Source organism: Numenius arquata, chromosome 9, assembly GCF_964106895.1.
Source record: "Numenius arquata chromosome 9, bNumArq3.hap1.1, whole genome shotgun sequence".
In the NCBI taxonomy this organism is placed as follows: domain Eukaryota; kingdom Metazoa; phylum Chordata; class Aves; order Charadriiformes; family Scolopacidae; genus Numenius; species Numenius arquata.
This window is the reverse complement of record NC_133584.1, coordinates 35,478,676-35,505,312: the sequence shown is the minus strand read 5'-3', so window position 1 is coordinate 35,505,312 and position 26,637 is coordinate 35,478,676. Positions and strand designations below refer to the sequence as shown.

The following is a 26,637-nucleotide window of genomic DNA, read 5'->3' as shown; positions in this document are numbered from 1 at the left end:
AAGGCGCTCAAGTTCTCTGCAGAAGAGGCTTAACTTGAGCTGTGCCAATTCCAGCAATCCTGTTCTAGTGCAAACCAGGGAGCTACGTTCAGCCACAACCATGCCTCCTGGCCTTCAAATCTCTGCACACAAAGGTGTCTTCTGTCTGGGCTTTTCCTGAGAGAATTCAGACAGGCTAGGCTGGAAATTACATGTTTTTCTCATATTTGAGCCACAGAATCATGGAATCACGGAATTGTCAGAGTTGGAAGGGACCTCTAGAGATCATCTAGTCCAACTCCCCTACCAAAGCAGGATTGCCCAGAGCACATCACTCAGGACTGCAACCAGGCGGGGCTTGAAGATCTCCAGAGAAGGGGACTCCACAACCTCCCTGGGCAGCCTGTGCCAGGGCTCTGGCACCCTCACCGGAAAGAAGTTCTTCCTCATATTTGAATGGAACTTCCTATGTTCCAGCTTGTGCCCGTTGCCCCTCGTCCTGTCACTGGGAACCGCTGAAAAGAGTCCGGCTCCATCATCCTTCAACCCACCCTTTAGATACTTATAAGCATTAATAAGGTCTCCCCTCAGCCTTCTCTTCTCCAGGCTAAAGAGCCCCAGCTCTCTCAGCCTTTCCTCATCAGGGAGATGCTCCAATCCCTCAATCATCTTTGTTGCCCTACGCTGGACTCTCTCTGGTAGTTCCCTGTCTCTCTTGAACTGGGGAGCCCAGAACTGGACACAGTATTCCAGTTGTGGCCTCACCAGTGCAGAGTAGAGGAGGAGAATGACCTCCCTCAACCTACTGGCCACACTCTTCCCTATGCAGCCCAGGATCCCATTGGCCCTCTTGGCCACAAGGGCACATTGATGGCTCATGGATAGTTTACTACCCACCAGGACCCCCAGATCCTTCTCCTCAGTAGTGCTTTCCAGCAGGTCCACCCCTAACCTATACCGGCGTCTGGCATTCTTCCTCCTCAGGTGCAGGACCCTACAGTTGCCCTTGTTGACCCTCATTAGGTTCTTCTCTGCCCAGCTCTCCAGCCTGTCCAGGTCACGCTGGATGGCGGCACAGCCCTCTGGAGTGTCAGCCTGCCCCCCCAGTTTGATATCATCAGCAAACAGTGCCAGGAACAAAGAGCTGTAGCTTTCCTACTCATGCTGCTGTGTCAATGCCTGACAGGAGGTGGTGGGAAGCACTAGGAAGCAGGGGACTAAAGGAAGAGCCCTGGAGATGTCAGAGCAATGTAGCTGCCCCAGCGCTCACCGCAATTTCTGTTTAACCACCTTTCACTCTTCCAGGGGATGATAAGCATTTACAACCATGCAGTAAACTGTAAGTAAATTTAATGCGGGGTACAAATTGATTTACACACCAAGTTGTGAAAACAGTTCTTCAGGTACTCATCACAGCCCATCGTATCTGCTGGCTCTAGGTAAGGGAATGATACGGGCACCAATGCTTGAAAGCAAAGTAGTTTTAACAGTTCGACTAAACCATAAATACCTCCGAAGATCTGACAGCATTTTTTGCATCCTACTATCTCCAGCATGTTTTTAAGAAAAATCAAAGAGAAAAAAAAAAAATATCCCTTTTTTGTTTAAAACACTGAAGAGAAGCATATGCAGCTGTGATTGTTTCTAAATCTGTAGATATCAAAATCCTGCATGGAGTATTTACTACATGAACTCACGCAAAATACAGACGGTATGAGGCCCGTATGTGAAGACAAGAGGGAATCCAACGTGGCAAAAGACCAACTTAAAATCACTCTGCTTGTAAAAATCTAGGGAACTCATCTGTAGTGTAAGATTTCCTTTCTGGGGGTTACCTTTATTCTTTGGTATTTCAAAGCAAGAAAGCAAACTAAATATTTTTTCAGCAGCTTTAGTTTCTATTCATCACAGAACAACCAGACCACAATATAAATGAAGTCAACCATTTACTACGTATCCGGACAACGCTTCTGAAAGAGATGATGTCATCTGGAAGTGCCCAGATGTCTAGCAAAAAAACCCCAACAAGCCTACAATTTTTTCACTGTTGTTTGCAGACAGCCCTCTATGTGTAATCCTTAAGTATCATTTTTTAAAATAAATTCTAAGGAAGCAAGCTAACAATGTCATTTTCTAATGGCCATTCCTTACTGCTAAGTTCAAACCTTTAGCCTCCTTCACGGTTAATTGCCCAGCCACGGCTATGTACATTGCAGGCTGCAGAGAGTGCAAACACAGCATATTTGAGTGCACATTATATTCCTCTGGCAACAAGAGATTTCAGACATCAAGACAACTTTCTGAAGGTTGTCCTTGTATCTGTTGTTACATACAAACAGCATTTGTAGCTATGGACACAAACACAAGGAGAGTATCTCTTATTCTGAAAGCGACCACTAGGCAAGCTTGCAATCCAAATACCAGTTGGGTAAAACACAAATTTAGCTCATTACCCCAAGATCAACAGGACTTCAACCCAGAATCTTCTAAGCACCATTCAGTGCCCTAGTTGGCCATCTGAAGAAAAAGAAATAGACTAGACTGGGTTTGAAAACTGGGTTTGAAAACATGGCTTTTCACTCATGGAGGTGGCCCATTTCAGCACAGGTTAAGGAACATTAGCCTGAGACTTGAAGCAGCCTGAGCACTTCTGTTCTCTAAATAAAGTAGTTCAGATTCCAAGGCTAAGATTTCAGACTTTTTCATAAACACTGAATTCATACTTAAAAAGTATAAAAATACACTGTGGGAAATGGTGAGTCAAAGAGCTATATTTTATTCTGCTTACAAATACGAGCTGTACTTCGCAAGATGCCCTATTAGCCTGGAACTACTTAACAAGTGAAATACCACCTCCACAAAATAAGGTGTCAGAGAGAGAGCGCACATCTTCCCCTTGATAACCCAGTAAGGAGAGTACAGATACTCATCTACCAATTATGCATTATCATCAATATTTATAATATCATTTGCCACAGGAAAGAAAAAGACAGACTACTAAATTAGGAATACTAGAACAGAAAATAAGTGAAGGGGCAATCAAATCTTTTACTGTTCGAATTTTGCCCTTCAAAGCAAACAGTTTGTGTGAACCTTTCATTCTTACATCCCATAAGCCTATCATCTGTTACTAGAGGACATATGTTCCTTCAGCGTGGAACAAATTATTGGGTTTGCATGAGTTTGTTTGCTAGAGATTCAGTTCTCCAAATTACCTCAAAGCCTGTGAATTACAAGTTATGCAAGAAAAAGGAGACAGAGGTAATTCTCTGCACAGACCTAGTATCTCAGGATCAAAGCCTTAATTGGCACTAAATACTCTATTTCTTGTTTCTAACTGGGAGAACTAGTTCCCCCCTCTGCTACTGCAAGTGTTTTTTCTCTGCCTGTAATTTTCCTCTGCATCACACAGTATACAAAATCCATACATCAAAAAGCCTCAAGCTCTTTGCCTGCACTGATTTCACTGATGTAGTCTTGAGTCCAAAGAGCAGATCAGAGACCACCTTCCAATAGAGATCAACGGTGGTGCTGGATTTCCCTGGCTCGTTTTTTACAGTGCAACCAGAAGAAGAGCAAGACTGGTATAGGCAGTAAGGAGTCTTCCCTCCGATTCCATCCTATCCCCAATGTTTTGAAGCAAGTCTAAACTTGACATAATGTACTTAACTGCACAAAAATATATAATGGCCTAGAGATGTATGATGTATAATGGAATGCATTCTGATGTCAGCTAGAAAAGTCTGAAGAACACAAAGAAATCAGAGAAAAAAACACGCATGAATATGGAGAGATTAGAAATGCTGTCTTCCACCTAAGCTAAGGAGTTAGTTATGTGTTGTGTTTGAAAAGGACTGTTAACAGCATGTTGAGGGAAGTATAGTTATACGAATGGAATTTGAACTTGCATGTGATCACAAGAAGTCATCTCCCCTGACGTTACAGTTGGACTTTGTGAGTTTCCATTTAGCCATAAATTCAAGTGCTCCTACTCAGCTCTCTCAAGGCTCTATGGAGCTGCGAGTCCAGCTTCGGGCAACACCCTTCAAAAAATATTGGATCGGTTGAAGCATAACAAAAGAGAAAAACAAGAGTGACAAAGATCTAAAAATACATGACTTGTTAGGATTGGAAAATTTGGTTTATTTATTCTAAAGTAGGGAAAACCAAGGGGAGATGTGAAAACAGTCTTCAATTATGTAGAATGCTGCTGCAAAAAAGGTAATAAATCAACTCTTCTGGGAATGGGAAAAGAACTAATGAGTTTAAAATGAGCATATGTGTTTTCAGCTAAACCCACTTTTTAATACAAAAGACAGATAAGCACCAGAATGATTACTCAGAAAAGCATGTGAAACCACCAATAAGGCAGACACAGAAGAACAAGTATCACTCAAGAGTGATTTTCATTGTTATCTTGCCTTCAGGTACAGAGATGACCTAGATGACCTGTCCAGAACCTTTCTGACCCTAGTTTTGTAGCTCCATCAATGATTATAGATCTCAATCATTCACCAGCATTTAAGGTGTACTGTGCCTGCTTCTTTTGAGTATTACAAGGAAGCAAACAAAACTATGCCAATAAAGCAAAACCCCTGACTTTTGCACCTTTGCCCTGTCAGTCACATTCCAGAAGACCATAGACCTGCATCTCTCCCTCCCTTAAATGTACTACATTAATACATAATACAAGATTATATGATGGTGGGCATAGTTGGAAGGTGTCACGTTATCTTACAACGGTTTGCAATAACTGAAAATAACTGAAATAATAAACAGATGACTACTTAGCCAGAAGTATTCTACTGAACAAGCTGATTACAAATAATGTAACTTTTTTTTTTTATTATTATTTGAAAGGAAACGTATTGCCTTCAACCTGACTCAAATACAAGGGGCTTTTTTCTTGCAGATTATTATTAGTACTGTAGATGAGATAAGAAATCCACTGCATTAGACACTATGTAGATGCATGGCAAAAAACCAACTGAAGAACTTGCAGCCAAGTCAACAGTTGAGTACAGGAAGTAGATGAACGATTCTATTTACATATTAGACTTTTTTTTTCTAGAAAATATTCACACCCATAAACCAGAACTGAAACTACCACAAATTAGACTGGAAGAATAATGATAATGATTGATAACGTGGATACACGTAAGTTATTGGTTTTGACACAAGCTCACAATCACCAAAAACTGGTGGTAACACCAGCTGGTAGCTATCTGTTGCTGATACTGAATGAAAACCATGGCTTGTTTCAACACAGGAGACATCAAATATGACAGTGGCAGTATTCCCTGTAGAAAAGCCAAAACTACAGCTTTGATTTTCTACTCTCCGTGCATTGTGCAAAAACATAACTGAGAAGGGGTGTGCTGCTCACAACTTCTTGACCTTAACACAAACTGCCATCTGCCCTAGCACAGCCCTGAGTTAGAACAGTATCAGAGCCTCTTGCTTGAGGAAGTAATCTTCCTGTAATAGGAAAACAAGGGAAGGGTCGTAGAAATTAGGCTCCAGCAGAGAGTAAAAAACCTTTTATCTCAAAGCTGTTAGTGAGAAGTCAGGACCAAGCTTCAGAACACCCTGCTCAACTGAACTCCGCAAATAGGAAAATGGAGGTAACGAGGTAGCACGTATTTGAACACAAAATCCTCATCGTTTCACATGCATAGGAAGATGCTCCACAGAAAGAAACTGAAAAGATATATTCCAGCAGTGGGGGCTACGCTGTTTCAGAAGGTATAATGGCCTATCTCTGTGACAGCGCAAATTAGCCAGCTGTGCCACCAAGTTTCCTCTTGTGTCTATCTCTCAGTTTGAAAAGTCAACGCGCTTTCAGATATCAGCCACATCTGAGGCACTCTGTGAACTGGGAGCACATTATAGCGTGGGTAAGTTGACGAGGTGAGTGAAGGCTACTGATCTCTGCAATTACTGCAAAGAAAATGGTAAAAACTGAGACTGGTAATTGCAAACCAGCTCAGGCTGGTTAACGGGAACTCTGTGGATTTGTATAAATAACAGCTTTATTGTTTTATACTGAAAAGCAAAACATTCAAATACTTGTTTAGTTCTCAAATGCAATCAGAAGGAAAGTGGTCATGACTTTGTAGAATAAGCTAGAGTCTGAAATCTAGTCTTCTTCCTCGATTTCAGCTAGGTGCTCTTAAAATTACTTATACTCAGAATTTTGGGTGGAGAAAGGGAACTGAACTGGAAACCAGACATTTCAGCAGCTCAGGCATTCAGCCTGATTTGTCACTAGATTTCACTTCTATATAATTATGCAGTGTTTTATCGGTATCACCAGCACAAGCCTCAGTATTGATGTGGGTGCTCAGCAAAAGCCTCACTTTTTTCCCCCCCTTCCTCCTGTGGTAACAAGGGTTATGTGCCCGGCTGGAATAATAACTGCAGCAATATTAGAAGCTGTAGTACTCTGCTTACAGGGGAAAAAAGCAGCCATGCTTGGCTGAACAGACAAGGCCTCACACTCTTTTACTCCATAATGACGTTTTGTTCAAATCAAAGAACATCCCTAAGCTGTTCCTGAATTCCAGCTAAGATTAAGAGGGCAAAGATCTCCATGTGTATTAGGAGGCTATTTGCACTAGTGTGTACTGTGTGTTGTAACTGGGTGTGTTACCTGGACTTAAAAACTAAGCTCGGAAAAAGTATAATTTGATTCCTGTCGCAAAACTAAATTACATAAACAGAAGTGCACTTCCTCTCTGCTGCGACGAGTACCTTTTGTATATGTCCATTCCCTCTGTTCACTCCGCTCAAAGCTCAGATGTCCCTGCTGAGCAAGGGAAAGCAGTTTTGGACCGTATCCTGGCATCAGCATTTGACCCACACCTACAGATTGGAGCTGTGCTGAAGATAAGCGGGGCAAAACTGGTAATATGGATTGAACTGGTAAGCACGAACACCAACAGACAAAAACTTGCTTTCCTTCAGATACTCTGCAACTAAGCTTGTGTTTTGGTTTCTTTTATTGTAAAAGGAAAATAATCCTACACTCAGGGAAAGCTGGAATTTTAATAATTAATATTAATAGGTCACATAGCTTGGAAGGAAAGACCTTTTAACAGAAGTGTAGAGTGTTATTAACATGATTTATGTTCAATTCTTCTATTTCAAGCTGCCTACGTCTTTCTATCTTTCTTCAGTTCCTATTGGCCATAACTGAAAGGAATTACAAATATTCATTTCCTTAATACAAGACCCAAAGGAATTAAAAGACCATCAAGAGTTGATAAGAAAATTTACTGCAGACATTGAACGTGAAGTTAAACAACTCTCTAAAACTCACTCCACCTGCTAGAACCATTTTAACATGAAAATCCTTTTCCTAAATTAGGAAACAAATCAAACTACAGACAGCAAAATGGCATAAGGATACATCAACACCCCTGAAGTAGAGAGGTATTACTCAACCTGTGAAAAGGATGAAGTAATATGTTGTGCCCTACAACTACCCACAGTAACACAGCACATGTAAAAAGGCTTATACACAGCAAAGTGAAGATATTTTTGTAACAATAAAAATACTGTTCCAATACTTATTCTGAGCTAGCTTTCAAAGATAATGCACCGTGCCAAAATATTTACCTTGCTTCTGTTTGGTGGAATGCTAAATGATGCTTTTTCTTCTTTGGGCAACTGGGAAAGCACAGCATCAGAAGAATAGAACCTCTTTTGTTCAAGCAGCAGATCATTTTTGCTTTCAGAAAGAAAGTGATGCAACTTTTCAGATTTATTGCTTTCTGGGACATCTTCAACAATTCTGCAAGAAGTTACGTGTAATCCAGTGTCTTCACATTGACTGCCTAAAATGTGGATAGCAGAATCCAAGCTGGCTGCTTTTCCATAACAAAGACCACTAGATTTCTTCAGGAATGCTAATTCTCTCCTGTTGCTAACCTCCGAGTATTTCCTCTTCCACATACAGCGTTTCTCTGAACTCCTCTTGTCTTGTTTCTTTAACCATGTCTGTGTTTCATCAGCGAGCCTCTGATTACCACCATGAAAACTGTCCCCACAAAGGGAATCACTCTTTGTTTCACCCGGTAAAACTTTTGTTTTAATAAGATCAGATGAAAGGTCTGTACTCACAGGCTGAGCGTTACCGTCCACTGTCTCTCTCCGGGGAAAGCTATCAGCCAATCCCACATCCTTGGGACAATTTGCGGTGTTTTCTGAAATCCCTGCTTCATACTGGCTTTTTTCTTCATTTTCTTTACCCTGTACTGACTCTGGTCCCTCGTCGGTTGATTTCTTTCTCCTTTTTCTTCTGAAATATTTTCTTCCAGGGGAATGTTTAGCTGGACTTAAGGGAGCTTTGGCAGGATCTAAACGCTGTTCTTCCTTTGCAGCCCTCACACATCCACAGACATTCCCCATTTGGCTTTCGGTAACTCACAGTCACACAGTCTCATTCATTCCAGTATATTTACATACACTTAAATCCTCCTCAGAAAGTTAAGAACCACCGTTTGCCCCATAATTTCTTCCAGACTTCATGTCCATCCTCCTCAGTACGTAGCCATTTTGCTTATGAGAAATGCACACGCAAGAAACGTTGTGGCAGGGTGCCCAGGCAGGGCCTGCGTCTGATTAGACACTGTGGCTTATTTCTGGCCACCAATCCTCTTAAATAAACATCACGGCTTCAGCGTCGGGCTGTAACGCTGACGGCCTTTCCCAGAGATGACATAGCATTTATGAGCAATAGAAAATTCTCGCCCTTTTCGTTTAGTAAACTCCAGCGATATAAAGTAGAAAAACACGCAGCAACCTTTGAAACTCTTAGCTGCACTGCAAATGCCGGAGCAAGCAGTGCAGCAAATAGCAGGGATTTAGTTAGCACGTTTGGTTCGCGCTTCGTATGTTTTTATTACGTATCCAATGATCCACCGAAGGGAAGATTAAAGTGAGGGATCAAAGATTGCTCTGACATCTTGTCGGGGGTCAATTTTTTATTTGCATGTGGAGTTTTCAGAGCAGCTGATGTGTTTTTTCACTGATTTGTCAGCTATAAATAACCTCCGCTTCGCTACTATCGTACAAGCGTAACAGCTCGCTCAGGGCAGCGGTGCTGTGTACTGCGGGCTGGAACTTTGCAGCAGATTTGCACATGCTGGCAGATAAAGGAGAAACAAAATCGTACGAGCCGGTCTGTTTAGAAAACCATCCACCAAGCTACTGTTTATAAAAATGGAACTTGGTCCTCCTCCTGTGCTCCTGTCCTGTAGGCATCTCTGCGTAGCTCCGAATGTAACAGCCAAGAAGTGCCTAACTACCTAAGAAAACTAGGTAGAAATGTAAACTATTAAAATGCAAGCAAGTCTAACCACCAACATACTTGGTTTGAAAAATACCTGTGTTTTGAAGCTTCAGCTTCGTTTTTGTTACCAATATATAAAACCTACTAAAACCAAGATGCATCAGCAGAGGTAGGTGTGTATGGTTTCTCATGCTGGGAAAGAACGACTGAGTGACTTGCCAAGTATTATCAGGTGTTACCATTGAGTCTCCCTTGTTTATTTGAAAAGGAATCGCAATAATGAAACCCAGAGACTTTAACCCCAGGGGCCGGGTCCCACTGAAGTATTCTATGACATTTTACTGACGGGATCCAGAATGAATAATGCAGCAAAGAATTTCCAACGATACAGCTGCTCTGGGGTAAAATGTGACAGTAATGCTTAGAAAATTTTATACCATAACACTAAGGGACAAGAAGGCTGATAGAGAACACCCTGTATCACTGAATAGACAGGCACAATGCTAACACGTTTCTTTTCAAAGTAGATGTTTATGCCACGACCACGCTCTCTTTCATGGCCTCAATTTGTATTTGCTTAACACACAGGTGCGGCTGTGACATTTGCTCCCTTTACTCACAGTAAAAAGCTGTTCTCTCATCAGCTTAGAAAAGCAACTTTCAGTCAAGGCCCAGAGGACTCACTGATTTAAAACACACATCGACATGGGACTGAGCAGGGTCCTGACCTGACCCTCCTTTAACTAAAAAGAAGAGCACATTAAAAAAAAATAAAAATATAGTCTTTGTAAATGACATCGCTGTGTTTGCACAAATGGTTTTTACACTCGACTATATATATATATATCTATCTTTCTCCTCTCTCATAAGAAAAGAAGATTCAGGACTTTGCAGTGCAACAGACCAAAACTGATTTGATTTCACACTGATATAGCTTTTGGTTTAACAATAACATATCTAATAATAATAATAATGCATGGTAAAATATAATATAGTAATACTGAAATATTACATTACATACTCTTATAAAAAAAGACTTATTATGACTATCCTGATAAAGCAGAAATTATATAAAAGATTAAAGACAAGTGTCCAGCATTTGAATGAAAAATCACAAGTTATTATGCTATATTAAATGTTTAATCGAAAACGTATCAAAGTAAATATAGCTTAACACAAGTGTATTGCCAGTGTTGATCTTCATCCACAAATTTTGCAGGAGTTAGAATTTGCTTAAAAATACCGCAAATTTAAATTTCCCAATGCAAGTGCATATTTAAATTAAAACATGTGGGTACTGAGGTTTCTAAGCAATAATGATATAAGACTATCTGAGGTCTAATAGAGTGTGATTTAGGATACACTTTCTTTAAACTGTTTGGATATTTAACAATCAGTATGATACCTTGTTCTTCCAAAGAGAAAACATCCCTAAAGCATTCTCTGTTATTTCAAAACTCCTGTCAGAATTGGTGTCACTCTGAATGTCATAAAAATGTAAAAACAAATCTAATTCAAGATAGGTCAGAAGAAACAGATACTGTTATTTTACAGCTGACAATATGTGTTTGGTGATGTAATCAGTAATTTAGAAAGTCTCTGATTTTTTACATCCACTTTCATATATACCTTACATCTGGATTATTTTTTTTCTTAAGAGAGGGTAATTCACTTTTTCAGAAAAGCAGGTGCTTCTGAAGTAGAATTAAAAAAAATTGAGGCAGTGAAAAGTACAAGAATCAGGTCTGAAACACTGGTTAGAAGCTCAGTGCTCCCAACAATCCTGGCTTAGTGCTGCATATTCCAGGGCAATTTAGTTAAATGCAGATTATATCTGCAGCTACTTCTAGAATTTAACCATTTCTAAATATTAGGAATAAAAGCACTCCAAATATATCTCTACAGATTATTAGTGGTATTTGTGCCTTTCTATCTTCCAAAAAAATGTGTATTTTTGATACTTAATAACCAGTTTAGCAATACTTATGCACTGTTCTTGAGTGAGAAGGCTATCACCTCTCTATTAACAATTCTTTCTGCTGTTTCTTGTTTGTCCATGAAGCAAAAAGTAACTTTAAAGTCACTTTAACTTTGTAAGTCACTTATGCTCTTGAACCACAGAAAAGATCAAGGACCAAAGAATTGAAAAATTGCACTTATATCAGTCATGGGTTTTTTTAATATAAAAAGACATGCTCAAAATAACACTCCACGTTAAGGGAAGACGACAAATGAGAGTGCGAGTAACTAAGGACAAAAGACAACTTTCAGCTATCTAAAATTCTATAAAGTCACAACTTTGGTCTCAGCAAGGAAAGAGACAGAGACTACAGGATTAAACTGCAGATACAGAGAAGGGAAATTGAAATTTCTTCTAAAGCCTGCCTGCTAGAGCAAAGAAATACAATATTCTAAAGAATCAAAAGAGACTACCACCGAAGCCTACAAGAACCACCACAATATAGCAAAGACCTGACCACACCAGGGGCTTTGTCTCAGCCATCTGACTGGACCCGAATGGAGCCAGCTAAAGCCAAAGAGCCAGATGACTGAAGCGACTAAAAACACTATCATGAACTGTTGTGTTTCTTTTCTTTTCTTTTTTAATTTTCTTTTTTTTTTTTTTTTTTTTAACAAAAAGCCCAAAGATACAAATTTATACCCACCAATGCTGGAAAGTTTTAAGGGGAGATTAGCAAAAGACTTTTTCTGGCACATAAACCCTTAAGTATAACATGAATAAAGGATTAGACCAACACTTGTCTGCAATTTGATCTGTCTTAGAGGCTGCTTAATCGCAAACAAGAGGTTAACATTAAGACATGGCAAACAAAAGATTAACATCGAGACATGAAATAGCTCGTGCAGATTCATACCGGTTTGAATTTAACCCTAGATTTCTGTAACTTGCCAAGCACGTCTGTGACTGTGAAATGCGTTACGCTCTTAACATGGGGCAGAGGTATTACACATTAAAGTGGCAACGTTGTTGAGTAACAGTGTATTTGACAGCGTGCAAAACCACGAGACCATTCATCCCTTATACACTGCTAATTTATGCTTTATCATTGGTTTCGTAGAGTTAGCAAATGCAGTTAACAAAAGGTTAATCCACTTTGCCAATCAAACTGGCTGGTATCTTTTATCCTAGAGTAACACGATCAAAAGCCTACTAGGAACGCATTTCAGGTAGTTTTGGATCTAAGATGCCTTCTGCTGCTTTTTTTTTTTTTGGTTGTTGTTGTTTATGCAACACAGCAAAAGCAATGGAGCGTTTAGCATAAATGGGACATGTCACTTTACAGTATTAAAACAGCATACCTGATAACCAGCAAGCATTTTGTTGCACAGCCCAAGGGTCATATGCAGAATGACAGAGAGATAAACGTAAGCCAAAGAGAAAGTGAAAATTAAAGCAGCAGGAGATAGAGAATGAGGCAAAAAATAAAGGCTTGCTAGCAGTCAATATAACAAGGGTTATATTTGGAGTTGTTTGAGCTGTCCTGGCAACCACTGCCCAAAATCTGAAAGAGCTGCTCAGCTTTCAGGTACCACTGAGGTACCAAAAGTCACGACCCTGAAGAGGAGAGGTTTTATATCCAGTGAGATGGCTTACAAAAAGAGGAATTTGTTCCTTGTTGATGGTTTTATGGGTTTAAGGATGAAGAGAATCCAATGGATGATCTAACTGCTCATAAATCTTATCCTGCTACAGATATCCCATTATTTGTAGAGATAAAGTATAAATACGACCCTGCAATAAGTCTTAATGCCTCTCGTCCTTGCTGTGATTCAGGTGACTCTCAGAAGTTCCAAGAACTCCACACGCATTTCCTTACCTGTGAGTTCACCACTTTTTTTTTTTAAATTGCTGAAGAATTCAGGAAGAGATAACTAGGAGCTCAGCTGAGGAACAAAATACAGGAAGGGTATACCCCATACCACGCTGAATGACAGGTCTGCTGCACTGGCTAATGACTGGGAATTACAGCTCCCAGGTGGAATACGGTTTACCCTACAACCACTTATAGTCAGAAATTAGACAACTGGTCTCATAGTTCCATCTTTAAATCTTTGAGATCAGACCTTGAACTGTTCTAGCTATTTTAAAGTAGAGGCAGATTAAACTTCAGCCTTTGGGCTCCAAGACCCATGGCTCCAGTAAGACCCAGAGGCAAGCTTCAGAGCCAGCTGCTACCAGCCAATTGCTCCCAGCAGAAAGAGGTGCCATGAGAAGGTGCCTGTTGTCCACCTGGGAGTCCTGGTGGACCAGAAGCCACCAATGCGTCCTTGTGGCCAAGAAGGCCAATGGTCTCCTGAAGTGCATTGAAAAGAGCATGGCCAGCAGGTTGAGGGAGGTCATCCTCCCCCTCTACTCTGCCCTGGTGAAGCCACATCTGGAGTACTATGTCCCGTTCTGGGCCCCCGAGTCCAAGAAGCACAGGGGACTGCTGGAAAGAGTCCAGCAGAGGGCTAAAAAGATGATCAAGGGAATGGAAGCACCTCTCTTAAAAGGAATGGCTGAGAGACCTGGGTCTGTTTAGCCTGGAGAAGAGAAGACCGAGAGGGGATTTTATCAATGCTTATAAATATCTAAAGGGCAGGTGTCAAGAGGATGGGGCCAGACTCGTCTCAAGTGGTGCCCAGTGTAAGGGGCAAAGGCACAAGCTGGAACACAGGAAATTCCATCTCAACATGAGGAAAAACTTCTTTCCTTTGAGGGTAGCAGAGAACAGGAACAGGCTGCCCAGAGAGGTTGTGGAGTCTCCTTCTCTGGAGACATTCAAAACCCACCTAGATGTGTTTCTGTCCAGCCTGCTCTAGGTGAACCTGCTTTGGCAGGAGGATTGGACTAGATGATCTCCAAGAGTCCTTTCCAAGCCTTATGATTCTGTGAGAATGGCCAGACCCAGCTCTCTCAGCTCCACACTGCCACCTCAGGAAAGATAGGAGGAAAGCAGGCAACATGTCTCTTGTATGGTGACCCCATCACGGATTTAACGGCAAAGCAGCTGAACAAATCTGAAGCAGAGGAAGGTGCATGGGTCCCAGAACATCCCACTATTCCTCTGCCTTCTGCATGTCATTTACTGGAATGGGCCATCACAGCTGAGCTGTCTCCTCCTCTGGCCACCCTATAGGAAGGCCACATCTTTCACAACCGACGCAAGAGTGCTTCAAAATTACTACCTGCATTGCAGACTGAACACCTGACTGTGGTAAAGGGTATCAGGAACTTGAGAAATGGGTACCTCGGTACCTGTCCTTTATCTCAGCCGAGTCATCTACAGACAAATCCACCCTTCTTACCTTTTTGCCCAACATGAGTAAAAGTTTAACTGCAGATCTGAGGGGTGACCTTAATAATGCTTATAAATATCTAAAGGGTGGGCTGAAGGAGGATGAAGCCAGACTCTTTTCAGGGGTTCCCAGGGACAGGATGAGGGGCAACGGGCACGAGCGGGAACATGGGAAGTTCCATTCAAATATGAGGAAAAACTTCTTTAGGATGAGGGTGCCAGAGCCCTGGAACAGGCTGCCCAGGGAGGGTGTGGAGTCCCCTTCTCTGGAGATCTTCAAGCCCCGCCTGGTTGCAGTCCTGAGTGATGTGCTCTGGGCAATCCTGCTTTGGCAGGGGAGTTGGACTAGATGATCTCTAGAAGGTCTCTTCCAACTCTGACAATTCCATGATTCCATGATCTGCTGGACCAAATGAACAGTCTATAGAATGCTTTGGGGTAGACTGATAAAAGAATTAATTTTGCTTGAAGGCTTACGAGGAGTCAGCAGAAAAAAAAAAAAAAAGAAAAAAAAAAGGTATCTACTGGCTGACAAGAGAAATGTGAAGGGGTTACATGTGCTGTAAAGAGGCCTGAGAGGGCTGGACAGTGCTGTAACATCTGAGCAAAAAAGTTCCCGACCAGAGCCTTGAAAAGCAGCATCCTACAAAGAGGCCCGACAGCAGGGAGCTGGGGAGCGTGGAAGGAAAAGGGTTTCACAGCAGATCCTGAGCTACAAAATCATGACGAAATTGAAATAGAAAAAGTCTACTGAATCATGACTTGGGAAGCTCCAGAAATTTTTTAAGGTCTGAGGTCACAAAGGCTTAATTTTGGATGCCTGAAAGTTTAAAGTTTCAGATTTTGCTTTCTTTTGATGTGGCTTTTTCAACCAACTGCATATTATTCTAAATATTTAACATTTGTTAAATTAAGGAATGTTTGCAGTGGTTTGAAAATAAATGATCACCAATTTTCACAGAAATTATCTTACTAAAATTGTGGTTACTTACTGAGGCCAAATTCTGCTTTCATTCTGTTCATCTCCAATGCCATCAATGAAAATGTACTGGGTGTTGAAGGAGGAGTCCATTCAAGTATTAATTTGTATATTTATACATACAGCCTATAATTATACCAAATACTGTAATCTGATTTAGCATGTTCTGCAGGTGCCAGGAAAATAACTCATAGTAGTTAATGCATTATGAAACAAAACTTTTTAAAAAGCCACATATTATTAAAAGCATGTGAAATGCATACATTGAAAGCTTGCCTAAATCCTAATAACATACACGTCTCAGGGATTTTCAATACCCACAGGACATATTATTTTCTAACATGCTCAACTCAATAAACCACCAGATTTCCCATTCCATCTTTTCTATATTTTATATGTAATTACTTGGGACACAGAAGAATGTATTATTTCTGGACTTGTGCAGCTGCAAAAGTCAGTGGTATAACTCAGAATAGCAGTTATATTTATCTAATTATGCATACCAAGTTAGAAAGCCATAACCACCTCTAGACATAACTCAGATGCAAGAGAAATGTAATCCTCAAATGCGTATCATCTTTTATTTTCGTTTGTCATGTATTTCCCCTAAATCATTCCTAAATTCATTCCAGTACTCAGAAGGATCTTCTATTTTGAGGAAATAATGTCCTCCAGATAAGTATCATGACTCAGAGAAACAAGAAGCCACAAAAAACAGCCAAAAAACGTCCCTGAAACCTTGACTGCCTCCTAGGTCGCAATGAATACACTTAAACGATGGAGCAGAAGCAGTAACATCACACAGCAAACAGCTCCTTAAACCCACTGAGAAAAGAACTAATTCTCCAAATGCTAGGAAAATTTAAGGGGCAGTTCAGATCAAGCCATCCCAAAGTAGGTGTCTGCATACATGTGCTTACATGCTGGCTAGGTCTTGAGGAGCCCACTTTATCCAGTGGAGGCAGCTTCCGAAACATGAGCTTCTAGAGCTCTTTGAGATATCCTGCTATATCCCAACTGGCCTCCAGCCACAGGTCTAGAAGAGCATGGCTGTCTCATAGATGTGGTGTCTCATCAGAAAACTCCACATGCATGTCCTGGATACTCTAGCACATCTTAGATGTTACTCAATTGCAACCTGTCTTTAGGAAACTGAACCAAAAGCCCTACAGATCTAGTTAGTGCAATAACAGTTCTTGCACAGCAACGTTGCACATCCTGAACCAGAAACACAAGAAGTCAAGGGACCGTCTAGAACAATTAAAACACTTAAAACTATCTGAGATATCTACATGGAGACAACAAATGGAGAGCTCACCAAGCCTCTCTCCATTATTTATCAACAATCCTGGTCAACAGGAGAGGTGCCAGATGACTGGAGGGTGGCCAATGTGACGCCCATCTACAAGAAGGGCCAGAAGGAGGATCCTGGAAACTACAGGCCTGTCAGCCTGACCTCGGTACCGGGAAAGATCATGGAGAGGATCATCCTGAGTGAGCTCTCAAGGCACGTGCAGGGCAGCCAAGGGATCAGGGCCAGCCAGCATGGGTTTATGAGAGGGAGGTCCTGCCTGACCAACTTGATCTCTTTCTATGACCATGTGACCCGCTTTCTCGATGAGGGGAAGGCTGTGGATGTTGTCTACCTGGACTTTGGTAAGGCCTTTGACACCGTCCCTCACGGCATTCTCCCGGAGAAACTGGAGAATCATGGCATAGACAAGTGTACCCTCCGCTGGATAAAAAACTGGCTGGATGGCCGTGCTCAGCGAGTTGTGATTAATGGAGCAAAATCTGGTTGGCGGCCGGTCATCAGTGGTGTCCCTCAGGGCTCAGTTTTGGGGCCAGTCTTGTTCAATATCTTCATTGATGATCTAGATAAGGGGATTGAGTGCACCCTCAGTAAGTTTGCGGATGACACCAAGCTAGGTGGGAGTGTTGATCTGCTTGAGGGTCGGCAGGCTCTACAGAGGGACCTGGACAGGTTGGACCAATGGGCCAAGGCCAATGGGATGAGGTTTAATAAGGCCAAGTGCCGGGTTCTGCATTTCGGCCACAACAACCCCAAGCAATGCTACAGGCTTGGGGAAGAGTGGCTGGAAAGCTGCCCGGCAGAAAAGGACCTGGGAGTGTTAGTGGACAGCCGGCTAAACATGAGCCAGCAGTGTGCCCAGGCAGCCAAGAAGGCCAACGGCATCCTGGCCTGTATCAGGAATAGCGTGGCCAGCAGGAGCAGGGAAGTCATCGTGCCTCTGTACTCGGCACTGGTGAGGCCTCACCTCGAGTACTGTGTTCAGTTCTGGGCCCCTCACTACAGGAAAGACATTGAGCTGCTGGAGCGTGTCCAGAGGAGAGCCACCAAGCTGGTGAGGGGTCTGGAGAACAAGTCATACGAGGAGAGGCTGAGGGAACTGGGCATGTTTAGTTTGGAGAAGAGGAGGCTGAGGGGAGACCTCATTGTCCTCTACAACTACCTGAAAGGAAACTGTAGAGAGGCGGGGGTTGGCCTCTTCTCCCAAGGGAATAACGACAGGACCAGAGGAAATGGTATGAAGCTGCGGCAAGGGAGGTTTAGATTAGATATTAGGAAGAATTACTTTACTGAGAGAGTGGTCAAGCACTGGAACAGCCTGCCCAGGGAGGTGGTGGAGTCACCATCCCTGGAGGTATTTAAGAAACGTGTAGACGTGACTCTTCAGGGCATGCTCTAGTGCCCGGGATTGTTGGTTTGTGGTGGGGTGTTGTGTGTGGGGTTTAGTTGATGGATGCTGCTTTTTTTTTTTTTTTTTTTTTTTTGGGGGGGGTGTTGTTGTTTGTTTGGTTTTGTGTTGTGTTTTTTTGTTTGTTTGTGTGTTTTTGTTTTTTTTGTTTTTTTTTTTAATGTGGTTGGACTCGATGATCTCAAAGGTCCCTTCCAACCACTAAGATTCTGTGATTCTGTGAAATACACCACAGGACCTAAGGAAACTTGCTTCCCACTGCATATCCTACTGGATATGATGTGTCATCTCAGGTCACAGTAAGCACACAGCTGTCGTTTCTGGACAACTCAGTAACTCAGTAGGTACTCTAGGCACCTACTGCAAGTGATGTGAAATGCTCCACCAACCTCACCCTCTGTATTGACTAGCCATCCAGTCCTCAGATCTGTTGTTAAACATGTTTACTGCCATTTAAGATGGAGTTCATCCTGCCTGATCTGTCTCCTCCCAGATGGTAGTGGGTTTCCCAGAAGACCAATGTCATGTTTCTCATACTCACATGGGTGTCTCATAAATCTCCAACACCACAGATGTTTCTGTTTAGCCAAATGGAGTGAACCTCTAGTAGCTGGTTAGCTGACTCACTCTCTAGGCCATAATAGCTGTATGGACTAAACCTTTATCACTCAGATTATCAGATTATAGGGACAATCTTAAAGCATATGAACACAGCTCCCCGTAAGCACCTGGATTTAGGTGTCTTAACTTCAAACTGAATCTCACTATAACTTTCCCAATACCTATAGGATTACTCCATGCATAAACATTGTCATCCCTTTGTGAAGCTTCACCCCTTTGTGAAGATTCTCCTGTTAGACTTATCTGTTCAGAGGTTTCCCTCATTCAAGATCTAAATGAAGCCAAAAAAAAAAAAAGTGTGGTGTGAGCATGCACATTCTTCTGAACTTCTGTATACATTCTGAACCCAAACCAGCCATATATTGGTGTCAATGACACCAAACTGCCATATACTTCAAAAGAAGTGGTGTACAGACAAATGGCGGGTAGCACAGGTTAGCACAGAGGGTGTCTCTTACATCATCTAACAATTCCCTTCTGCATTCGGTGTAGGTAATAGCAAAAAGGCAGAAAATATTTTTCAGAAAATCCTGTTCTTCAGTTATTTCATATTTACTAATGAGGCTTAATATTTAGTCCAAGAACAACTATTCATTCTTAAATTATTTTAACACCAATTTTTTTTAGGATACTATTTTGAAAAAATGAAAGCAGACAGATCTGCAAGATCTGAACTGTATTGGTAGAGATTTAGCTGGTAGTTCCTGGGGGTCAGGACAGAGAGAAGTAAGTGTGTTTCAGCCACAATTTAAAAGCTTCTACTTATTTCATATGGAGCCGGCTACCTTGCAGGGGAAAATCCTTGTCACACTAGCTCACCTAAATGAGTTACTTTATATAAATGTTTTTCCTTCCCATCATTTGTTACAGCTATAACTAGTAACACTAACTTTCATCACTTTTTATAAGCAACCAAAATTGTATCAGAAGTCCTGTGCTTCAGCTCTTGAGAAAAACTAACAATTTCATCCTGCACCGTTCATCAAGGTTCAGAGAGACAAAACACACATCAAGTAAAGATTAATGTCCACTAACAGCTATATTACTAAGTTTTTAATAATGTCTATTTCTTAAAATACAGCAACATTCAATCACTGCCTATTCTGTGGGTCATACTTAAATATATTTAAGCCCAGCCTTCTTTCTCTGTATATCCACGTGGGAGCAAAGGCTCACACAACAGGGGGGAGCTGAGGGAACTTCAGGTCCTCACTAGTGGTGAGCAATCAGTGACTTCTCCTTTACCCTGTGCCCTGGCCTGAGCACCCTGTTTAGACCAAGGTCACACTGGTCTTCTGTTCCTCATTAGGATTTGCAGAAAGGCAAACTGGATCCCAGCAGCCTCTTTGGGTTTTTTTAAGGTTTTTTTTTTTTTCCAGTTGTAAATCCCCTGCAGGGTATTCCTCAGTGAACCACGCTTTTTCCGTGCGATCATGTAATTTTCTGATCATTTAAAATGCCTGCACAGCAGGGAGTTTATCGCTAACAATGCTGCAGTCACTAAATGGGAATTATCTGTCATCTGAATTACATCATCTACAGCCACGGCCATTGTCAAAGGCTCATTTTGAGGAGCAATTTAACACCACACACTGTAAAGCTGCATTATACTGTACACAATCCCGCCAGTGTACAACAACCAGACTGCCACCTAGTGTGACCCGCGTTACCATCGCCGGGGCTAAAAACAAATGCTGCAGTGTTGGAGACTGCTCGAAAAGGCTGAGTAGTGCTTGCTGACGTACTTGTATCAGCAGAGAAATTCAGCTCCAGAACGAAAAAAGAATTAAAACTTTTTAATATATTTTAATACTCATCAAAGTAAGTCTGCAGAATAAAACAAGATCGATCTGTCCAAAAGCTGGAAGAAATACATCAGCTATTGTCTTTCATGATGTCCAAAACCCAAACTACTTTTCTCTCTCTCCACAGACAGGAAATGAACAAACACATACCACCTTCAGGTTCAGTTTACATCACAAAATTACATACACCATGAAAACCTTCAAATACACATTAGAGAAGAGATATAATCTATATTTTTGCACATGGAGTCCTGCCTAAGTTGATACATTCATCATAACTGTACTCAAGAATCCGACTGAATCTGACTCAAACAAAACTAGACTTACCTGAAAGTGCAAAATTATGGTCCATATCAACCCCAAAGTCAATTTGGGATTCCCATCCGTTATGTCATCATTTCTGATGTTAACCAGTTTCACCTGCCATAGTGGAAAGATAATACAGACAAAATTGAAACAAATATGCCACAAATACCTACCGCATTGCTCACTTCCCGAGCTTACTCTGTTGGTTTTTTTAATTCTCAAAAGCAGAAAGGAATTGCATTTGGGCTGTAAGTGGCCCCCCAGGAATTGCCCTCTCCCACCCACACCAAGCTGAGAAGATTCCTCAGCTGTCCCTACGCTGGCAGATCTGCTCCTTGTGCCAAATACTCTTCAGCTCAGTCCATGTCAGAGGGGGAAGGTATGACAGAGGGGGGAAAGGGTAACAAGGATATGATGACCTGTAACTGTGGTTTATCAGTCTCAGGGTAAACCTGAGACCTAGGAAACTATTACTGCCTTTCTTCCTCCCCACGCTCTCCTGCACCACAGCAAGAACTCAGCGGCAAGAGAACTGGCCTGCTAATGGTCTGGTTTGATAAAATCAGGACTTTAGTATCACAGTTAAATAACCAATAGCTTTATAACGACAATTATTATCACTTCTGCTTGTACACAGTGCAATAAACACGAAATGGTTAATAGCATTAAAAGAAAGACTGAGATTATTGCCACTTCCATAAACTCACATCCAGAGTTAAGTTAAATAATCCTATTTTCTTTGCTTATTTTATTATTACATTCAATTTCTCTATATGTATTATGTATCCATATAGCCTGGCAATTAAAGATGACTCAGCTAAGAGGCATTTTGTGCTTATGTTAGTAAAGTTACATGCACATGCTTATTAACATATATCCTGCTATCAACTGAACAAGCAAAGGCATGTCCTTCTCTTGATCTGCAGACATAATCTTAACTATTAGGGGGAAAAAACCAAACAACCCCAAACCAAAAACAACGTCTCTGGAAGAGCGAGCGTGTTCCGCAGTTCAAAAAAGAAATTAAAACCAAATACAAACATTTTCCTCTCACTGCATTATAAAAACTGTTTGTCTTTGGCAAAACTCTACAAGAGAGTCCAATATGCCTTATCTTTGGTTTTTAATTTGATTTTTCCCCAAGTCAGGCTTCAAAGTTATCAATGTATATGATCTCTCCGCCTTAAAATCACAATAAAGCATTGCATTTGGAGGCTATACAGCCAATCCAAGCAAGTTACCTCCTAAACAGAGTTCAGAAACATGTAACAGGGGGCTGAACCTTATATCAAATCCAAGTCCCGCTGGCAACTTGCCAAGAAGGCCAAAGCCCTGCAAGCATTTTGTGTGGTAGAATACAGCCATCTTCTCAAAACTGCAAGGCTAAACAGAGCACAAAACTCCTCCGATCACAATCGACGGCTGCGCGATGGAGACTTCCCATTCCCAATGACACCCGCGTGTTCATAAACATGAGGATGACCTGATCCTCCATCTCCTACGTTTTAATATGCATGGTCTGTCATGCATAAATAAAGCACGGTGCAGCATAAAAACGCCATTGTGACTGTCATTTCAAGTAGCCATTCATTTATTTCATAGCGTATTTGTTCAATGGCTCACTTGGCTTAACAGGAAAAGTTTGCTTTGAACTGAGTGAAGCAGGATTGAGTTCTCAGTGCACATACATCATTCAGTGACCCATAAGACAGTTTACAATCCTCTTCAAAATACAAAAAGACATCTGTTTTTCTAACCAAAGTATCTCTCTATAGTTTGCTACGTCATATTTTTTCAAACCTTTTAAGTAGCAAATAAAATTTAAAAAAAAATTTAAAAAGTCAACCAATCAGAAAGCCGATTACCAGTGGCAACTCATTTGGATGGGATGGATGGGGAAGGACAATTTTTCTTTCCATCCATGTTTTGGACACTTTTTAACTTTGCCATTTTACAAATGGAGAAAGTAAGAATCTTTCAAATGTATAAAATAAATTTAAAAGCGGAAAGAAACCTCCAGCAGTGGAAAAGCCCCCAGCAGTGTGGGTTTCAAGTGCTTTGCTTAAAAGAGATACAGGTGAAATTAAGCCTGAATCGTCCCCAGCCCAGGTGACTCTGCTGCCTTTCTAGGGCACCAGTTTTGCTTTCATCAGGATCAACGCTTGAGAAAGTTTTTCCAAAACAAATATAATCAAAACAATGAACTCCCACACAATGTTCTAATTTCTTTCAATCTGCATTTCGCACTAAAAATCAGATGGTAAACAAAACTGCATACCAGCTAGAGTCTGGACAGCATAAAAGTTAAATCTACTATAAGCAACTCCTGAGGATCCTACCTATAATTTTCTCCCTGTACCATCATAAACCACACGGAGCGTGTTGATATTACTGCTCAGAGAAGGATGGTGTAAAGTTACCTTTGCCACATCTCTCTTAACCATCTCAAGCAGGAGATCAAGCCAGGTCTACACCAGCAGCTATAATACATCATGCATAAAAGACCGAGTAGGACACATTTTTTATTTATTAGCTACAGGTAACGAAGTTTTCGTTATTTTTTTAAATTAAATTTTCACCATACCTGGCGTTTTTTCAAATATTCAAGTGCAATTTGGACGTTCTGAAGTCTGTGAAAACGCATCCGACCTTTTTCTCGGGGCTAAAATTGGAAAACAACAGTAGTGAGATTTTCTCATCAGACAAAAGAACAAACAGTCCAATTTAAAAGACACCACGTAAAACATCTGAAACACTACAGTTTTAATGAAGCAGATACCTTTGGTGGAAAAAAAAACGTGCTTTGACAATTTTATTTTATTTTTTAAAATGTAGTTGACATTTTTTAGCACAGTGGATGGCAAGAGAGATCAGCAATCCCAAACTGCAACTTTGATCCATGCAGGCTGAGAGCTGTTCCCCTGTAATGTGCTATTTAGGCCAAGAGGGCTAAAAAAAGCCCAACATCAATCTACCTACAGAAACCAAACTGCAATATATTATTAAAAAAGATTCACAGTACATTATGCAAAGCAAAATATAAGTAATGTCATGGACCTTTAATGTTGCTCTGGTAAACTCCGTGATGGAAAAGCTTACCTCTGTATGCAACTTTATGATTTAATGTTGTTTACTTATGGTATGACTGCGTAATCATTATGATATCGATACCTTCCTCCTAACAGAATGCTAGAACATATACAGCCCTAGAATGCAACTTTAAACTCTTGACTTGGGTAGAACATTATAAAGCGTGAAAAAAACCCAAACAAGTCATTCTTCTCAAAGCAAGGTCAAAACAAGCAAGAAGAAACTGTAAAATAAGCACGAGTGGTGTGTTAACGGAAACATGGCAAAACTGCATGCAGTTAGTGTAAAATCAGCAAGAAGAAGAATCACACAGGAAAAGCATACTTTACTTAGCTGTCACAGATCAGCAATGGGAAAGTAGTTAAATTTACATCATCATCATCATCACATCCAAATCCTTCTATTCTTCTTCCTTATTTCAGATTTTTCCCAAGCTTTCACAGCAATAAACTGAAGCGGACTATAATTGCTAGGGATCAGCCATGAATATGAGTATTTCCTCAGACAATCACTGCGAAACACACGGGTAAGCCCAAGCCTGCCTTAACTGCCTCCCCCCCCCCCCCCCCCCCCCCCGTGGAGTATCAGACGCTTGCCAAAAGGAAACATGGGAAAATGGAGTTGAATAAGAAGCATAAACTAAAACACAAAAGAATTTTAAATTCCATTATGGAACCTTCGATTTAGCCCCTTGTTTTTCACAGCCATAGCCCAGAATCAAGCCCTGCAGCCCCTGCTACTGAGTAGCTTCCCCGGACGGAATGAAGGACTGCAGACCTGGAACTTGGTTTTCCACAACAAAGAGGGTATAATAAATCCCAAACTATATAGTTAGGTACAGCATCTCAGAGGGGAAATATTTTTTTTCAATGTACAGCTAAAATGCAGCATTTTGAGTTATGTTACGCCCCAGAAAAAAAAAAAAAAGCACACATATTCCACTGAAATCCCAACTGCAGCGGAACACATCGGGAGCCAAGAAGGCACTCGGGCCCTATGAGAGCAAGTTGCTTTAGCAAATGCTAATAATGCGAGGTCTACAAAGGCATGATACAGCTCACTTGGACTAATGAGCACCAGCATTTTACGCTTTATAAGTAGGTATTTCCCTTCTGGATAGTTAAAATACAGTGAAACAACAATTCAGTATTTGTTGCGAGAAAGATAAATCCTGCAAACGATCCGTATACTTAGTAGCCACCAGACAGAGCTCTCACTTCACTTCTACTTTGGCTATCTGCTGTGATAAAAGTAACTATTACATTTTATGAATGCTAACAAATAGATCTGCGCACCTGAATTATAGCTCATTTTAAAATATTAGCCAGTATTATGTGAAATACACTGTGGGTGCAGTAGACTGGTGCTCTTCTAATTAAGACAAATCAATTTTTTGCCATTGACTTCACTAGGGAGAGCCTTGAAGCCTTTGTCTAAATCACTTGTATATGGGCAATACTGTTTGCACGTTAAAAAAAAAATCTTGGTTTAACGGAATTATGGTATTTTCCTATTTATTATTAAAAAAGATTATTTTATAACATCTTGATAACGTTGCCCAGCACACATTAGCACCATGGTTTTTTATAGTTTAATGGAAGAAAACAAATAGAAATCTTGAACTGCGTTTTAGCTGTTCGCAAAAAGGTTGAGTAGAAATGTGTCTTTACCATACCTCCATCATAAACATCATAAACCAAGGTGAGTTCTTTTGTCCTTTCTACAGCAGCACACCAAACTAAGAATCCACATCAGCAGACACCACACTTCAAACACTACATTAGTACAGTTACGGGGGTCGGCACCTACCCCCTTATCCTCATCCTCCACATCCTCATGCTGTTCATTTGCGCATGCTTCTGTTGAACTCACCAACCGTAAGGTCTTCAAAAAATCTCGCTCTCTTGGCTAATGAATATAATAGACAGGAAACAGGACAGCAAAGACACAAGACAGACCACAAATGAAAAGAAGAGCATGAAAAGAAGAACATAATGAAGAGAACAAATACCAAGCAAGGGAAGTAATGCTCACAAAGAAAGGAAATGACACCTGAGGAGTGTGTTAGACAATTTCAGGGACATTTTATCCTTGTTATTTGTAAGTTACTCCCTTTAATGCGAAGGGATATTAAGCATCCAATACTTGTTAAAAGAAAAATTGTAAAGAAAAGGGAGGAACAGAAAAAACAGCGCATTACCCTATTAAGAAAGGAAGTCTCACTGACCACAAGAAATGAAGAGAACAGATTGCATTCCCCCACAGAATTCACAGCAGAACATTTTACCAACAGAAATACAACCTGTGTCTTTGGTATCAAGTTACAGACTACGGAAAATATCAAAGAAACCTCCAGCAGTCAATAGCAAAGAGTTAACAAACAGAGCAAATGTATATAAAACAAACTGGAACTGCTGCATTCTGATGTAAAAGCTTACCAAGGTGTCTCCAGAAAGGACTTCTAAAAGTGAGATCAAGTTATGTCCATCTCTTAGGTCTTCGTATAGGTCTTTCACATGCTTTCGAACCTGCACAGACAAAT

The 26,637-nt window shown here is 41.0% G+C and overlaps 1 protein-coding gene across 5 annotated transcripts in view; it reads right to left on the bottom strand.

Moving 5' to 3' along the window:
• DST (dystonin) overlaps positions 1-26,637 on the bottom strand; it is a 329,300-nt gene that overhangs the window by 172,106 nt on the left and 130,557 nt on the right. For 4 of the 5 annotated variants that reach the window (XM_074153812.1, XM_074153813.1, XM_074153814.1 and 1 more), the window contains 3 exons: positions 26,534-26,623; positions 23,590-23,667; positions 21,027-21,119 (listed from right to left, as the gene is read on the bottom strand). In XM_074153812.1, coding sequence (XP_074009913.1) covers positions 21,027-21,119; positions 23,590-23,667; positions 26,534-26,623 — 261 coding nt within the window. Of the gene's footprint in view, positions 1-21,026; positions 21,120-23,589; positions 23,668-25,904; positions 26,004-26,533; positions 26,624-26,637 lie in introns of all 5 variants that reach the window. The other variant, XM_074153811.1, reaches the window with a different exon arrangement.